Source organism: Pan paniscus, chromosome 2, assembly GCF_029289425.2.
Source record: "Pan paniscus chromosome 2, NHGRI_mPanPan1-v2.0_pri, whole genome shotgun sequence".
Taxonomy (NCBI): domain Eukaryota; kingdom Metazoa; phylum Chordata; class Mammalia; order Primates; family Hominidae; genus Pan; species Pan paniscus.
This window is the reverse complement of record NC_085926.1, coordinates 132,400,394-132,418,726: the sequence shown is the minus strand read 5'-3', so window position 1 is coordinate 132,418,726 and position 18,333 is coordinate 132,400,394. Positions and strand designations below refer to the sequence as shown.

Genomic DNA, 18,333 nt, shown 5'->3' with positions numbered 1-18,333 from the left:
AAAAAAAAAAAAAAAGGAGGGAAGTGGACCAGTAATATCCTCTGTGAGAAATAAAGTAAACTTACTAATGTGCAAAGTGTTTCTGTAATACCTTCACCATCTGCCTGAGTAGTGCCAAACACCATCAATTCATAGGATCAGGCAAATAGTAAGGGCTGATTTTCTGTGGATGTTTGTCATCTGAGTTGCTCATAGTTATATCACTGATTCTTTTCCTAACCAACCTGACCATCATTCAACTCTATGCACTATGTCACTTTGATTTCTTCTTTGCATGTGCCATATAATTACATAAAATTAGATATTCTTTGTAATATTTTAAATACAAATTAAAACACTGTTTGATAATCTGCTACTCCACGCCACTAACATGCAAAGCTACTGTGATTAAATGGAAAATGTATACCTCTACCATTGGTACAAACTTACTCATTTCTGCAGTTAGAACAAAACATCAACAAACAAAACTTATTAATTATAACTTTCCTTTGGAATGAAGGCTGTTTTAAATCAATGAAACCTGGAATTGGATAGTGAAAGGAAATATAAGCTTTTACATCAAGTGTGGGGAGCAAGGAAAACACACTTTAAATTTAAGGGAAAAAGAATACAAACAGAATGTCTTATAATAGGCAAATCTTTGAAATTCATTAACATAGACTTTATGAGCTAGAAAGCACTTCAGGCCTCTAATTTAACTTTATCATTTTACAGATCAGGAAAAATATCATAGTATATGCCCAAGACCAAATTATTCACAAAATGGGACACAGGAAGAAAATAAAAACTCCAGACAGAATTATGAATAAATGTGTACATACTAAGAGAAGGGATATGCCTAACCTTCAAGTCTAAAGGAGGATAACAACGCTCTCTGTCCCTGTACCCGCCTTGGTGTCGTTTTCATTACAAAGCTCTATGATTGTGTCAGTTATACCATGGCCAGTAAACTATGGCTGTTCCGATGAACAATCAGTATTACTAAGCATTTTCCAGAAAGGCTCCTAACTAAACTGATACCAGTAAATAAGGTATTAGAGAAACTTTTCAAAATATTAAAGTTTTCAAAAAATTGTCCAAACTATAGTTCAAAATCCAGGAAGAACAATGAGAAAGTCTGAGAAATAGGAGTACATAAAAACAAACTTTTATATGAAAAAGTGCCATAAGCAAAGTTAACGGACAAATGACAACAGTACCTGAAAGTTTTACCACAAACGGTTAATTACCCAAATATATAAGGAGCTTATAAAAGATTAGGCAAAAAATCTACAGAAACATGGGCGAGAGGTATAAACAAGCAATGCACAGAAAAATACAAATGACAGTAAAAATATGAAAAGATGTTCAACCTTGCTCATAAGAGAAATACAAATTAAAACTACAGTAAGTTACCCTTTCTTCTGTACCAGATTAACCAAAAATTAAATGTTTGATAATACACTCTGATGACAAGGCTGTGGGACAACAGGCACTCATATACATAACAGGTAGGAATGCAAAATGAACACAACTGCTATAGAGGAGACTTTGGAAATACCTAACAACTGATATATGCATTTACCCTTTTATCCAACAACGCTACTTTTAAGAATCTATCCCACAGGCTCATTGGCAAAAATGCAAAACAACATATCCACAGGGATATTCACTGCAGGACTATTTGTAATAGCAGAAAATAACACAAGTGTCTCTCAAGAGGGGATGAATTAAATATTCATCCACCAATGGAGTACTACGAAACTGTAAAAAGGAATAACAATCTCTACATACTCCTAAGGAGGGGATCTACAGGACATATATCACTAGGTGAAAAACCCAAGATGGAAAACAGTATACATAATAGCACATTTTACCTAAGAAAGAAAGGTATGTCTGTCCATGTAGATTTGCTTTTAGGTACGTGTTTTTTTAATGGAAGGATAGACTCAAAACTAGTAAAAACAGTATCGGTAAGGAAGGAAAATAAGCAGAGTGGAAGAAACAGAGATGAAAGCTAAACTGTTTTATGGGTATTTGTTTAATGGGTACTTGTTTTACGGGAATTATGCTAAGGTTTTGCATATAATAAAACAAATCAAAATGGGGGAAAAAGCAGTACTGAAAAATTGGAAACAAAATAAATCAACTACCAACTAGATATCAACTTGATAGGCTAACTATACAATAAATTACTTCATATGCCTTTAAATACAATAATTTTACTATATACTTTCCTAGAGACATATAAAATAAGGATAAAAGACAGTTGCAAAGAAATCCTAAGCACTATTCAGGAATCATATTGATAATAAAATAGGCTGTTAACTTGAAACCATTATATATAACATAGGATGAGGAAAAAAACTAATTATATTAATGGCACTAGGTACCAAGACTCAGCAAAAAAGATACAAACATAAATCCAACGTGTGAAAAAACTGTAAAATTAAGTTTAAATTTTGGAAATTTAAATGTTAAATGTTGGAAACAATGCGAATTTTGCATATTTGTGTTTTTTTTAACATATATTTCCTAACTCTGGCCACCATAAATCCTAGAACTAACTACTAACCTAGTAGCAAGAACACCTCTCCCACCTAGGTAAGACTGTGGTCTCCAAATACTATCTCAGACTCAAAAGAACCACGGCTCTTTGGAGACCAGAAATCTATAAATGAGCCAGGAAAATTATTTACCAGAAAGCAAGGAAATTACCAAAGCTATTGGTCATATCAAATGGAATAGGAGCCAACTTTAAGGAGCTCCCACTGGCCAAAGATGAAACAATTTGAGTATTAAAAACACAACTGCCATATGTTGAAACAGTTTAAATATAAAGTCTATAAGTTCATGATGATAGGTTTACAAAAAGGCAAAAACCCTCATGGTTACCTTTGGAGGTTGCTAGGCCACCAACTCATTACTGTGGTCTGAAAATAGAGGCAAAGAATTAAGCATTTTTCTTGCCTTTCCTGTACAAATTGTATTTCAGGGTAGTCAAACAGCTGGAAAGGGAAAGTTCTTCATAAAAGACTCTCAGCTGATAAATATTGAAGAAATAATAGAATTAGATAATCACCACGTTGCAACCTCTAATGCAATAACGGATACAGGCAATATAACCCCACAAAAGGACTTCACCACTAAGTGAAAGAGTCTTGGGGAATTTCACTATGGGTGGATGGAGCTAACTACACCTAAACCCAATATAATGTTTAATGTTAACATCATAAAAAAAGAAAACAACTCAGACACTGCTTCCCTGTTAATTAATGAAATAGGAAGTATATTGCATTACCTATGAAATTATCTGCCCAACCCCCCCAACTATCCCACCAAAAAACGAAACAAAAACAAATACAAGGGTGAAATCTGATCAGGCTTCTAGAGCAGTGCTGTTCAATACAACTTTCTGCAATTATGAAAATATTTTATAACTGCACTGTTCAAAAAGAAGCCACCAGGCAATCTGTAGCTACCGAGCACTTGAAATGTGGCTAATGCAAGTTAGGAATTGAATTTTTTTTTTTTTTTTTTTTTTTTTTGAGACAGTCTCGCTCCGTCACCCAGGCTGCAGTGCAGTGGCGTGATCTCGGCTCACTGCAACCTCCACCTCCCGGGTTCAAGCGATTCTCCTTCTCCTGCCTCAGCTTCCTTAGTAGCTGAGATTACAGGCGCATGCCACCACGCCCGGCTAATTTTTTATTTTTAGTAGAGACGGGGTTTCACCATGTTGGTCAGGCTGGTCTCGAACTCCTGACCTCGTGATCCACCCACCTCAGCCTCCCAAAGTGCTGGGATTACAGGCGTGAGCCAGCGCGCCCAGCCTAGGAACTGAATTTTTAATTTTATTTCACTTTAATTAACTAGCCACAGCTAGCTGGTAGCTACAATACCGGACAGTGCAATTCTACACCTAACTACTGGTTTAGAGCAGTGGTCCCCAACCTTTTTGGCACCAGGGACCTGTTTCATGGAAGACAATTTCTCAACACCGACAGGGCGGAAATAACACATTTTGTAAATATCTTTTTGTTAAAATTCATATGAAATGTTTTGGGGGAGGAATGGTCAAACCACTTTTTTTTGTTTTTTGAGACCGAGTCTCGCACTCTTGCCTGGTCTGGAGAGCAATGGTGTGATCTCAGCTCACTGCAACCTCCGCCTCCTGGATTCACGTGATTCTCCTGCCTCAGCCTCCCGAGTAGCTGGGATTACAGGCGCACACCACCACACTCGGCTAATTTTATTGCATTTTCAGTAGAGACGGGGTTTCACTATGTTGGCCACAGTGGTCTCAAACTCCTGACCTCATGCCCACCTCGGCCTCCCAAAGTGCTGGGATTACAGGCGTGAGTCACCGTGCCCGGCCAACCACTTCTTCAGTAATATGAATAATACACATGGACAGGGTTAGGGGCATGGTTTCAGGATGAAACTATTCCACCTCAGATCATCAGGCATTAGTCAGATTCTCATAAGTGTGCAACCTAGATTCCTTGCATGCGCAGTTTACAATAGGGTTCGTGCCCCTAGGAGAATCTAACCTCACGGCTGATCTGACAGGAGGCAGAGCTCAGGTGGTAGGTAATGCTCACTAGCCTGTCACTCACCTCCTGCTCTGTAACCTGGTTCCTAACAGGCCACGGACTGGTACTGCTCTGCGGCCCCGGGTTTGGGGGCCCCTGGTTTACAGGACATAAAGGCAACAGAGATACACGTTAAAGGATACTGTGCGATGCAATCTGCTAAATTTAGAACTGTAAGGAAAAATAGGGGCTAATCCCATAGCTATAGCTATGAGGGAACAAATATAGATTAAAAGATGTCAAATGTGCATCACCCAAACACAATAGGCAGATCCCTGTGGGATTTTGGTTCAAACAAGCTAATTGTAAAAAGACATTTAAGAGACAGTTGAAGAAATCGTAATCTGACTGGATATTGACATTAGAGAATTTTTATTAATTTGTGTATGTGTAATGACAGTACCGTGGCTCTGTAAAACTGAAAAACCTAGCTCCTGACGGGGGCGGGGAGGCGGACTGAAATAACATAAAGATCGGAGATTCAGTTCCTGAAACCTTATGTCAATGTTGGCTTTAGCTGAATTTCAAGTCAAGTTGACATTTTTTGAAAGCAGGAAGCAATGACAGAGTGGACTACTGATGCTGTCACCATCTGCCAGCACAACATAAATTAGAACAGAAAGGACTAAGCAAAGGTCTTCCACCTTTTAACGAGAGGAAATGGCATCAGTACAATCAACATACACAATTTTTACAAACAACTTTTAGATTTGCATCTACATACATTTTAAAAGGCAGTGTGCCTGTTTATAAATCTCTACTCTAATTTAGTTTCAGAGCTTTTTACTACCCTGATCACTGATAATGCCATAGTCAAACGGCAAACTCAAAATAAAAATCAATCTAAAAATGGTACTGCATGGCAAATAAGAAAATATATACACTTTATCATTAAGCTACAGCTAACAGAAATCTAATCAACGATCCTTATGATTTCCTCGTATCTAAAAAATAAATGCAAGCACTTGAGGAACTGTATAAATACAGGGCATCTACCCTACAATACTACTTTATTAAAATAATAAATTCTTTTAATAAGTTTAACCGGACATAAGGCTCAGGGAAAACTACTCTGTGCATATCAGCGTACGGTGCTGAAACTGTAAAAGACGACCTGTCTCTGACATCATACTCATCTTTACTCTCCTGATGTCGTAAGGGACGTAAGAAAAACCACATTATAAGCCTAAATGTACTGTCTTCAAGTATCTCCATGATTAAAGTGTTCCTAAGAAACCGTCCTTATTTCTTTCTATCCCTCATTTGTGTGCATGGAGCCGTTAGTTCAGGGTTCTCCAATTTCAGTCCACGATTTATGCCACATTTCCGTACCTCTTGTACTAACATAACCGTTTAAACCAACTCACTATTTTAAAAGCTGCCAACCTTAACATGCCACACTAAATGAGCGGGTCCCCTTGTGCCGTGAATGAGGTAGTCCCAACAGCGCTAGCTAGACAGCAGCCCTGGCAGGGAGGCCGCACTGGGGTCTCTCCGGTGAAAAGGAAGGTGGGTCCGCCGGGGAAGGTGAGTACTGGGCGCAGCTCGCTCGCCCACCTGGCCACTCTCCGAAGCGCCCCCAGCCACCTGGACTCCGAGGAAGGGCTGACCACCTGGCGAGGCCGAACCCCACGCCGGGCTGCGCCACGCCGGACTCCGCCACGCCGGACTCCGCCAGTGTGCAGGGCATAGCGGGCCAGGCCGAGGGACTGGGCTCCGGGGCGGACCCGAGCCGGCGCGGACGCGCCTGGTGGTTCGCAGGCCGTTGCGCAAACCGGCCGCAAGCCATGAGGCTGCGAAGCCAGAGTCACCAAGGCAGCCTGGGCCGCCTCCAGACCAGGACACGGCCGCCCCTTGCCCCTCCGACTTGCGCACAGGCGGTTACAGGGTTGCCGCAAGCACGCCCCTGAGCCTTCCCGCCGTTACCTCGGGCCGGCGCTGCGCACGCGCGCCACCGCTAAGCTTACGTCCAGCCGCTGTAGTCGGCGCGTTTCTTCCGCCCACTGCCCCCACACTTTTAATAATTGAAACAATGCCTTCTCCAGACTTCCCCTGCACGCGAGCAAATGAACTCACCCACATCCGGGAATCCGAGGAAAGCGAGTGCAGACACGTGATGCGGGGGAGGGGGGGCGTGGCAGGAGGAAGCGCCTGCCGCGGTGGCCGGGTGCCGGTAAGGGTTTCCAGCGCCCCCGGCCTAGGTTTTGGAGGCGCGGGAATGCGTTCGTTGCTCAGTGTCGGACTTCACCCTATTCCCATCGGCCGAGGCTGTCACTTTACGCTCATAACGGTTTTTCTTTACTGCACTCGTGTCGGGAGGAAAGGGACTTGCGTGCCACCCCCAGACCTCCCCGTCTCCGCTTCCACGTTTGGTACAGCCTGCCTCAGGCAGGAAGCCGCTGCTGAGGGGCGGCCTGTCGTACGGTGCGGATGGTGGTGGCCTGCGAGGCTCATTTCTAGCAAGGAACAAGGCTTTCCCGCTTTGATTTTATAAATATATGTTTACAAAGCTATAATATATAGAAGCTATAATATATAGAAATTGATAAGACGTGTCCCTGTCCCGGGAAACGCAGGCACCGCGTGTTTGGAAAGACATTCATCTGGGCTGTTTGACAGACTCCCCAGTTGGTGCCATGCTCTGTGCTTAGGGAACTGTGAGACCCCTGGAGGGGTGGGTACCGGGACCGCGCTCAGCCTGGGGTTTGGAGGCGGCCTCCTATAGGAAGCGACCTGGGACCTAAGATTTTTAGACTGACTGTGGGTTCACTGGAATAAAAAGGAAGAAACAAAGAGCATTGCAGGCATCGGGACTGTCACGTGAGTAAGAAAATTTTGTTCAGGAAACAGTGGTCGTACTGGGTGACGAGTACTTGGGACGGTGGCTTTAATACACAAGATAATCAGTGTGCCCTGGGCATTGATTATCTTGATGCTTCCCATCCTTCCAGCCCCTTATGAGGGAAGGCACCTTCGCGCCTAATCCCGGAAATGGGATGTTGACCTTCAAGAGCTGACGCCTGCGTTTATCTTGAAAGGAAGAGTGGCATTAGTGATGTGGAAAAGGGGGTTTTAACTGTCAAGGCTGGAAAATGTGACAGGGTTGGAGGTGTTTGGAGAAGGGACAGGTGAAAAAGATTGAGACCAAATGTGGAAAGCTCTACTAAGGAATCATGGGTACAAAATGTACACGTAACAGTTGGAGGCAATAATACCTGAGCAATTGACCACAAAGCTGACCTAGCTTGTTTAGTAGATTAAGTTAGGACAAGAAGCAAGAGTTCAAGGAGAGAAGGCCTACTGAAGCTCGAGTGATTTGAGAAAACTTTACAAAGGTGGAAAATCTACGTGGGCCTCCGAAAGTCAGGTTTGGATCAGCTGAGGAAAGTGAGAAGGGTATCCCAGGAGACAGAGCAGCAAGGACAAAGGAGTAGCAGCAGGAAAGTGGGGAGCACTTGTAAGACAGGGACTTCAAAAGTATAACCAAAACTTCGTCTTGCTTTGAGTTATCCACTGGGTAGTGCTCGGTTAATTATTGAGTACTGGATTAATTAAGCCCTCACCTGGCTCACCGGTGACAGAAGTAGCAGGGCGCATTTTGCTTAACTTTTGCCCAGATCCTTGTCATGGGGGTAAAAACCCTTTCCCACACCAATCTGTGTATAATTTTTGCCAAGGTGTTAGGGATATCTTGCAGTTATCCTATGGGGGACAGCTGTGAGCCTTTTTGGGTTTTTTTGGTTTTTTTTTTTCCGAGACGGAGTCTTGCTCTGTCGCCCAGGCTGGAGTGCAGTGGCGCGTGGCGCTATCTCGGCTCACTGCAAGCTCCGCCTCCCAGGTTCACGCCATTCTCCTGCCTCAGCCTCCCGAGTAGCTGGGACTACAGGCGCCTGCCACCATGATCGGCTAATTTTTTGTAATTTTAGTAGAGACGAGGTTTCACCCTGTTAGCCAGGATGGTGTTGATCTCCTGACCTCGTGATCCGCCCACCTCGGTCTCCCAAAGTGCTGGATTACAGGCGCGAGCCACCGCGCCCGGCCCTGTGAGCCATTTTTACAAAAACTTCCACCTGCCTTGGCCCAAACCTCAGCGTTCTTAGGCACAGGAGCTCATGAACATACTGAGATAGCACTAAACTGGACTATGCGAAGGGACCAACTACAGACCTGACACAAATCCTCAAGGCAAGACGATGTCTGAAGTTGAGCTTGTAAAGGAAATGGCTTCCTTCCTTAAAATATCACCCAGGCTGAGCTCTGAAAAAAGCACCTCCAGATGGTGGGTTCCACCCCGCTCCCCCACCCCAAAATTGCTTATTGTGTGAGTCTCCATAGTCTCAGAAACTGAGAGTACCTTTGATGCCAGTGGCTTCCGGGCTTTTTGGATTGTCACTTGGTAGCAGGGAGCACCCATAGGATGATGCCTATGATGAGTCAGGGCCCAACCTTGGAAACAGGGAAATCCAGAAGTATCCTCCAAGCTAGCCAGCCTTTTGGATTAGATTATAGCAGTTTCAGAGAAAAATGGGGAATCAGCCATGGTCAAGGAGCTAAATAAGCATCGTGACCATTTGGGCCAGAAATTGAAGGGAGTGTAGCGTTAAGAATTAGAGGAAGGAACCTCCGAGGAAGGAGCTACCCCAAAGGGAAGCAGAAACTGGAGAAACTTTAGCAGTATGAGGTTCTACCACTGGTATTCACCTAGAAGTGCTTTGTTCAGATCTCAGCCTGGGTACTATTTTAGGGAAGGAAGCCGTTTCCTTTACAGTATGTTCGTGTAACTCCTGTGCCTAAGAATGCTGAGGTTTGAGCCAGGGGCTAGAAAGGAAACTTAGCTGGCCATTATGAATCAGGGACTCATCAACGGCATCACAAACAGGAAAAGGTGAATGTTCAAGTTAGAAGAGAAGAGCTACATTGAGATGCAACATATTAATATTTGAGGGCCTCGTTTAACGTGTTGCTCTCCTGTCACACTCTATGACACTGGTCTGTCAGCTGGGCTATGCCTGTCCAGTATACACTATAAAATATGTATCAGTTGGGGTTGGAGAGAGGAACTGTGATCAAAGTAGTCACCCGGCCCATATGAGAAAATGAACCTTTTCCCAAAAGGTGGCCCCAGACTAAAAAGCCTGGAGAATCCTAATAGTGGATTATACCATCTCTTCAGTCTTCGTGTTTAAGAAATAACCTCTTTGGCTTACAGATTTGACAAGATCAAAGCTGCAGGAAAATGGACAGTGAGGTTCAGAGAGATGGAAGGATCTTGGATTTGATTGATGATGCTTGGCGAGAAGACAAGCTGCCTTATGAGGATGTCGCAATACCACTGGTAGGTTATGATTTGAGCTGAGGATGGGTTAAAGGTATTGATCTGGCAGTAACTAGTGGAGGAGGGATATCAATGGAAGATAAACTAGTGTGGCAAAGAAATCAAAGCTGTGGAATTCTCTAACTCTAGAAGCTTCTGGAGAGCATCCAGTTGTATGTTTTATTTAAAGAAAAATGTGGTTCAGGGAGCTAACATGGCCAGGTCAGTTAGGAGTCATGCCAGGACTAGAGCCCAGATTTTCTGAGCCATGTTCTGTCCACCACACGAAAACCAGAGAAACCAAATAATGAAAGTTTAATGCGCAAGATGGGGAGGAACAAGAAGCAGCAGCATATGAGCTCTGTTTCTTACTTCCCTGCCTGTGGCTCATCAGTCTTTTGGCATTTTTAGAAACTTACATTCTTGGAGCATACACCTATCTTAGGTTCCCTGGAAAATATTCAGAAGATACCTGGGTATTCTTTTGCGTTTAGGCCAGCGGCCTTCTGGAATACTCTTTTCTTCCCCATCTTTGGAAAACTCTGCTGCAGGGAGTTTGTTAAACCTCATGTAATAAGTGATCCAAAAGTTTTGCTTATATAAATGTTTGTTTAAAATCCTATTTGTGTCATAGAGGCCTAAAAAAGGGAAAACAGGACTGTTTTTCTTTAAAGCATGCCAGCTGCCCTGAGAAGAGTAGTTAGTATTGAATAAAATATAATTTATAGTTAGAATATCTGCTGCTGCTGTTTGCAAAGAAATAAAATAGTTCATCTGTATTTTCATTTACGAATAAGAGATAGTAATATGTTCAATGAATAATATACATATCAAATAACAAGTCATAGCTTAGTTCAAGCTTAGGAAAATAGTCAAAAAAGAGAGCATAATAAGAATTATAGATGTCATTTATTGAATACCAGTTTTATGCCATGGACTGAGGTTGGAAATATACATTATCTCTAATTCTTAAACAACCCTGTGAGGGAGGTGCTGTTATTCCCATTTTATAGGAAAAGAATAGGATCAGAAAGGGCAACTTGCCCAAAGTCTGGTAGCAGGTAAGTAGGGCTTCATATAACATATACCTAGGTCTGTGAAGTTCCAAATCCTGTCTTGTGAACTTCTGTTCATTCATTCATTTGACAAGCATTTTTTGAAGCCTACTGTGTGCCATAAGACTATGTGAACATAAGATACAGTTCCTCCTCCTGAGGGGTCTAGAAAGGCAACACTTATAGATAAGTAATTGTGATAATAAATATTCTAGGTGGGGGCATAAACAGCCACATCATATACGAAGTGGCTGATTGCCTGGTGGGCATCAGAAAGGCTTCTGAGAGAATGTCATGTTTAAGCTGGGTCATAAGGAAGGACCAGAAGTTTAGTGGAGGTAGACAAGGGTATTGCAGCAGAGGGGACAGATGTGTAAAGGCCCAGAGTTTTGAAAGGCTTTGGGACATGGTGAGTCATTCACTGTGGATGAAGAATACATTTGTCACATAAGTAGGCTGAAAAGTTGGGCTTGGATCAGATTGAGAGTGGTATTTGATATCACACTTAGACCTCATCCTCAGGAGATCCAGGAATGAATGGTCTTAAAAGCAAGACTGCTATGCTCAGATTTGGCTTTTGGAAAATCAGTTTAGCAGCATTGTTAGAGATGGTGTGACATGGAGATAGGGGCAAGTGAGACCAATTGGCAAGCTGTTGTGGTCTAGGCAAGGGAGGAGGGCCTAAACAAAGTCAAGAAAATAAAGGAGACGTCCATTTCTGGAGAAGTTTATGGCTCAGATTGGAGAACATTTGGGTGGCAGGGGATGAAGGAGGTTTCCCTGCTGACTTCCAGGCGAAGTTGGCTTGGCCCTGCTGCTAATCCACACCTTTCGCTTGTCTTGCGATTCTAAGGCAATGTGTATGCCAGTTAGGTTTTGCTGCATAACAAGTCACCCCAAAGCTTAGTGACTTAAAAGAGCAACTGTTTATTTCATGATTTTGTAGCTCAGCTGGGAGGGACTTCTAGTCTGCACCAGCTCAGCTGATCCCTGCCAGCCTTGCTTGTGTTGTGCAGTCAGCCAACAGACTCTGGAGGCTGGGTAATCTAGGACTGTCTCACATGTCTGGCAGTTAACAAGCTGTCTGCTGGGTGATGGGGTGACTATGCCATGGTCTCTGGTATCCAGCAGGCTAGCCCAGACTTCTCAATCTCAGGGTTCCAAGAGCAACCTGAGAGGAAACCGCAGAGCTTCTTGGAGCTTAGGCCAAGAACTGGCCCACTGGCATGACAGCTTCATTCTATTGGCCAAAACAACTCACAGGGCCAGTCCAAATCCAAGATTGGGGAAATCAATTTCACCTTTTGATAAGAGTAGCTGCAAAGAACTAAGGGCATTTTACAGTACATCATAATGGGTGGCTGGGTTTATGATACTTTTGTTTTTGTTTTCCAGGCATATATGCCATTTTATGTGTTGGCATGTATTGCAAGGGACAGTAGATACCAAATGAAAGACACATTATTTTAGAAAGCATACCACAGATAGGATGAAATTAAGCAACGTTGTCTGCTTCTGAATTAAAGAATTCATTAACCAAGGACCTATTTATTCTTTGTCATCTATAAGTAATTATTAGGACTGAACTTTCTTTTTAAGATAATATATTGTTGCGTTACAATAAATGATAGCTCTTTTCAATCTGTTCACGTATGTTTGAATCTGTCTTGTAGAACAAGATGTATGTGATTCAAATATAGATAAGTAAATATCATTTAATATATATTGAGCATAATTTTAGAGGGGAAAACATATTCACATACTACAAATCAGAATCCAGTAGAAAATTTTAAGTCTGGATATTGCATAACAGTTTGCTAACCATAAAACAAAACACAGATAATTGAAAAGAAATATATTGGTATCTGTGAACTCTGGTACAAAGCAGAGTTTCAGTAGTAATACATTTAAACTTAAAATACAAGTAAATGATCCCAGATCCTACAGTAAGTGTGGCCCATGACTTACCATTTTAAGAAAATTGCTGGTAGGGTGTGAATTGGTCATTTGTTGTGTTTTTTGTTGTTCTGCTCCACCACTAGAGGGAGGTCTTATCTATTAATTACATTTTCAGTGTTTCCTGCCCTACCTCCATTTTTATTATAATATAGACATGTTGGGCCAGGCGCGGTGGCTCGCGCCTGTAATCCCAGCACTTTGGGAGGCTGAGGCGGGTGGATCACCTGAGGTCGGGAGTTCGAGACCAGCCTGACCAACATAGAGAAACCCCATCTCTACTAAAAAAAAATAAAAAAATACAAAATTAGCCGGGCATGGTGGTGCATACCTGTAATCCCAGCTACTCGGGAGGCTGAGGCAGGAGAATCGCTTGAACCCGGGAGGCAGAGGTTGTGGTGAGCCGAGATCACGCCATTGCACTCTAACCTGGGCAACAAAAGCGAAACTCCATCTCAAAAAAAAAAGACATGTTGGGTCCAAGATAATTTTTTGGATACATTTCTTGTGTCTAAGGAATACGCCAGCAAACTAGTATTCTTTTAAAGCACGCTCCCCCTAAAGAAGATTTAGGATTCGCTCATCTCAGTGTTCCTAGCCGCTAATAATAATAGCAAATATTCCTTGAGCACTGGATACCCCACACAGTGCTCAGCACTTGATCTGAATTACCTCACCTAATCCTTACAGTAGTCCTGTGAGGTGATGGCTCTTTTGTTCTCCCATTTGCCAAGGAAGAAACAAAGGCCCCAAGGGTTTGCATACCTTGCCCAAGTAACCCAGCAAATGGGAGAGTTGTGGTCTTGGATCCTAGTTGGCTTCCAAAAGCCTCTGCCCTTAACCTTTCTGCCACAGTGCCTCCTTCAGAAATGTCAGAGTCAAAATGCCCATCATTCCCTACTGAAGAAGGCCCAGGCCATGTTTGAATGATACTTCTGATAGTTTCCTCACGTGTATGATTTTAGCTTTTTTAGATACACATATCAATTATGTTGCCTGTTCCTAGGAACTCACAAGCTTTAATTCTAAGTGTTCTTGAGTTCCAAGAAGATGCAGAATATATTACTGTTCTGAATTTCTATTGTACCTTTTCAGAATGAGCTTCCTGAACCTGAACAAGACAATGGTGGCACCACAGAATCTGTCAAAGAACAAGAAATGAAGTGGACAGACTTAGCCTTACAGTACCTCCATGAGAATGTTCCCCCCATTGGAAACTGACGCTTGGCTCCTTTCTTGTGGATGGATTTTCTCAAAGTACACAGATAAAGCATGTTTTGTTTCAGTCTCCAAATTCAGATCTTTGAGTAATAAATCAGCACTCAAAAATGTACACCCATTTAGTTTGTGGTAGCAAAGTGCAATGCGAAATTGAATGAGAAACTGAGATTTCTCAGTAATGGTGAATATTTGGCTCTTTAAACCTAAAACTCTTCATTGAGTAGCTTATATTTGAACATGATTGGTTAAACATTTGCCTCTACCTCTGATTTTGCTTTGCTGTCAAAGTTTAACACCTTCCAACTACTTATGTGTGTCCTGTAACACAGGTGATTGAACGTATGAGAGGGAAAGGCAAAGAAAAAGGAAGCCAGACACTAGGAGAATTATTAACTTCTCATACTTCCCCACATTGAGAAGCATTCGGAGTGTATTTAGCCTGTAGATGTTGTGATATGCAAATATCCCATTCCCTGGTTACTGGCATTCCTAAGATTCTTCATGGTATTTTCAAACTTTGGATAAATTTACAGATTAGAAAGATATCTGACAGTTAATCTCTGTTCTCCTTACAAATTCCTTTTGTGCTGCTGGAAAGGATCTTTGGCTAGGTGGATGACTAGTTTTATTCAAAGCCTTTTCTCAAAGGCCTTTCAGTTACAACCACCCCACTATGGAATCAGTATTTAGTTATACATTTGTATAAGAACCTGTATTTTGAAAAACACATTCATGTATATTTATTCCTGGAATTATTTGCCTGTTAAACAGTGTCTTTCATGTTCTCTCCCCAGATTGTAAACTCTGTAAGAAGCTGCTTGTATCTGTATCCCTTGTTGAAACTCTGAAAACACTGAATAACTAAAATCTCTTCTCATCCTTTTTATGCTGGGTCTTTTTGTTTACTTAGCTTTTAGGAGGAAGAGGTACATGAAAAAACAAATTAGCTTATTTTAGGTTTTCAATCACAAACATGATTTTAGCAGCTATCCTATAATCCAGATACATCCAGGCTGATTTCTTCTCTTTGCATCAGTAGTTCTGCCTAGAAATCTTTTATCTTCAGAATAAAGACCCCAAGGCACCAGTCCCTTCAATAAGCAAAGAAAGACAACCTAATAGAAAAAAGACTTACAATATTAAAAAAAACTTATACAAGAGAAAAAGCTTTTCAGAACATTAAAATACCTAGAACGCCACAGTTCTTTCACATTCTTGTTAAATGAGGATTTTACAGCTTACTTGTGGTATGTAATCTCTGAGACACTAACATCTAAGAACTTGACAAATGTTCATGTGAATCCTGCCTAGCCTTTCCCTGGAATATTAGTAGACCAGTAAAATATGAAAGCTATTCTTGATTTCTGCTGAACCAGAATATGATATCTGTAAGACAGCTGTTGGTTTGTGTCTATGACACTCATCCGAGAACTGCCGCCACCCCCAGGAATAGCCTCTGGGCAAGTTCGTAACTTGTGTTATGGTGCCAGAACTGTAGCTCATTGTATCAGGAATTAGGTGACCTAATTTGAGCTAGTTAGATCTTGTCAACCAGGGCTTTGAAATCTCTGTCTAGGACTGGCTTGAGGATGATGGGCACAAGAAATGCTAAGTTGCTGTTACAGGGTAGCTTTCTTCAATTGTCTGTACCAAAACACCCAAAAAGGAAAGTATCTGGAGAGGGAGGCCAAGAGGCTATGTGGCCTATTGGTTCCTGCCAGCTTTCCAGTTTAGAGCCTGCATATTGCTTTTCTCTGTGGGAGGCACCATGCTTGGCACTGGGAATATAGCAATGAACAAAGTAAGTGTGGCTTCTCCCTTCATGGAGCCTTTAGTCGGGGAGACAGGCATTAAACCATTAGCCATACAAATACATGATTTCAATTTGGGGCGTATGCTAGGAAGGAAAAATAAAAGATGTGACTTAGGTTGGGTTCCCAGAAGCCAAGCCTGAGGCAGAGATTTCTTGTGCAAGTGATTTATTGAGGTGCTTTCAGAAGAGTCCTGTAAGGTAAACAGGATAGGGCAGGGAAAGAAGCTGAGCCAAGATGTGGTTTGAGCTGAAGTCTAGCTTCAGTCTGATCCAGTGGGATTTCTGGCCCATGACAATGCCAAGAGTTTTCTCACCTTGAGGCAAGGGGTTAGGCCTTTGTACTGAGTATGAATTGGTCAGTCATTGGCTTGGCCCCTCCCACAATCCCCCAGTGACAGCGTAACCTCCCAGGCATTGCCAGGTGACACGCCTCTCCAGAGGACACTCTGTAAGAAGCAGCCTCGGCTGCTTGTGTCCGTATCCCTTGTTGAAACTCTGGAAACACTGAATAACTAAAATCTCTTCTCACAGCTGTGAGCCTTTGACAGCCAATACACAGTAGCTGGGGGAATGGGTACCAACAGTACTGCTGCAGTATAGGAGAATGTGACTGGAGGGGATCTGATTTATATTGAATAATCCAAGGGAGACCTTGTGATTAGCAGCTTTTATAGCACATAATTTGAAATACTAATCTTTTCTCTGAATTTTTTTGCAATCTCCAAGGAAGTAACCAGGTCCTGTGTGCTTCCGGTGCACAGCAGGAAGCGGACATGCTTAATAATAACCCTAGTCCTTGTTTGGGAAGCAGGGGAGGGTGGGAGAGAAGAGGGTCTGCAGACAGGAACCTCTTAGGAGTAGTGGAAAGCTGTGTTCCACTCAGTACCACAGTGAGATGGTGAACTTCAGAGTTTCATGGTTTGTTGGGTGCTCCAGAGGAAACCTGCACCTCAACACTGAGTCTTCCAGAAAAGGCAAAGACCTCCAAGCTTGGAACCCCCTCCTACAAGGGCCCCCTCAGACTTGGCAGTGAAGATAATAGCAACGACCCAGATAGACTGAAGAGTAGAGGTCTTTACCCATTTTTCCAGGTCATTCATGAGTGTCCTAAATGCTTGCAAGACCATAAGAAGGGGAAAGGACACCCCAGGGACCACAGAATTAATTTCTGCTTGCAGTGCAGCAGAGTGAGGCCAAATGGACTTAATTTGCTTTGAAAAAAAGAAATGTGCTATCTCTTGTACCCTCCTTGAGCTTGTGACCCAACACCCAAAGGATGAGTAGTAGTAATAAGGGAAAGAATTGGGAGATGAGGATTGCTTACAGAGAGAGCTTACTGCATAAAGCCAGGAGGTAGGACTGGCATTATAAGCAAGGTGGGTAGGCAGGTGTCTGGCTAAAAAAAGTTTTTCTAAGTCATTGAAAGGTTCTAACTAGAGAGAGTGGCCTGATCAGATTGGATTTAAATATATATATGTATATATCACTTTGGAGATAAGAATAGAAGTGGAAAGAAAAATTAGAAGAGCTTTGCTTTGGCTCAAGTGAGAAATGATGGTAGTTTGGATTGGCAAGATAGAGGTAGAAGTAGAAGGACTTGAAATATTTGTTCGAGGTGGAATTGTCCAGACTTGCCCAGTGTGAGCACTGCCCTCATGACCCAGGGGTTAGATCTCTGAGCTAGACACAGGACTAAAGTTACGGCCCCTAGTCTCTGGAAACAAGGTCTGAGTCCAGGGGCTGCTCATCCTTTGAAATCCAACTTAGACTCACATCGTAATAGTATCATAACGATGACATGATGGTTAATCAAGCACTTCTATGCACTTTAAACACATGAGTTCCAGCCCTGACATTCACCTTTTAGGTGGATAGCATTGTCCTTATTGATCAGGAGATGGTGACTTAAATGATTTGTTCCAAGTTAACGTTGAAAGACTTATTCCAGGCTGGACACAGTGGCTCACGCCTGTAATCCCAGCACTTTGGGCGGCTGAGGCGGGCAGATCACCTGAGGTCAGGAGTTTGAGACCAGCCTTGCCAACATGATGAAACCCCGTCTCTACTAAGAATATATTAAAAACAAAAACAAACAAACAAAAAACTAGCCGGGCATGGTGGTGGGCGCCTGTAATCCCAGCTACTTGGGAGGCTGAGGCAGGAGAATTATGTGAACCCAGGAAACAGAGGTTGTAGTGAGCTGACACGGTGCCACTGCACTCCAGCCTGGATGACAGAGTGAGACTCCGTCAAAAAAAAAAAAAAAAAAAAGACTTATTCCAAGTCATTCAAATAGTAAATGGATTCCAGCCTAGGTTGTCTGATCCCAAAACCCATGTCCTCTCCCAGGACCATGTTACCTTTCCTGTAAAACTTTCTGTGACATGGGAAGAAAATCCTACC

General features: G+C 42.6%; 2 protein-coding genes across 31 annotated transcripts in view; one reads left to right on the top strand and one right to left on the bottom strand.

Annotated features, from left to right (window-relative positions):
• Positions 1-6,781, bottom strand: part of CEP63 (centrosomal protein 63) — an 89,231-nt gene extending 82,450 nt beyond the window's left edge. For 9 of the 29 annotated variants that reach the window (XM_057301917.2, XM_057301920.2, XM_008976080.7 and 6 more), the window contains exon 1: positions 6,498-6,629. Coding sequence is in view for 7 of the 29 variants with exons in the window: in XM_008976078.6 (XP_008974326.2) it covers positions 5,958-5,965 (8 nt within the window). In the remaining 22 variants the exon portion in view is untranslated. The other 20 variants (XM_055110505.2, XM_008976089.5, XM_008976083.6 and 17 more) reach the window with 7 other exon arrangements.
• On the top strand, positions 6,606-15,001 carry ANAPC13 (anaphase promoting complex subunit 13). Of its 2 annotated transcripts, none has more exons than XM_003822503.7 (3): positions 6,606-6,744; positions 9,781-9,906; positions 13,992-15,001. In XM_003822503.7, the coding sequence occupies exons 2-3, from the start codon at positions 9,808-9,810 to the stop codon at positions 14,115-14,117; spliced, it is 225 nt and encodes a 74-aa protein (XP_003822551.1). In that variant the 5' UTR covers positions 6,606-6,744; positions 9,781-9,807; the 3' UTR covers positions 14,118-15,001. The 2 variants fall into 2 exon arrangements, with proteins under 2 accessions (XP_003822551.1, XP_003822552.1); XM_003822504.6 differs by lacking the exon at positions 6,606-6,744 and adding an exon at positions 7,252-7,391.
• The last annotated feature ends 3,332 nt before the right edge of the window (positions 15,002-18,333 follow it).

Excerpts from the sequence above, each read along its gene's own strand:
- ANAPC13 (XM_003822503.7), top strand. The coding sequence starts at position 9,808 with ATGGACAGTGAGGTTCAGAGAGATGGAAGGATCTTGGATTTGATTGAT. Across the intron at positions 9,907-13,991 it reads AGGATGTCGCAATACCACTG|AATGAGCTTCCTGAACCTGA; the intron begins GTAGGTTATGAT and ends GTACCTTTTCAG.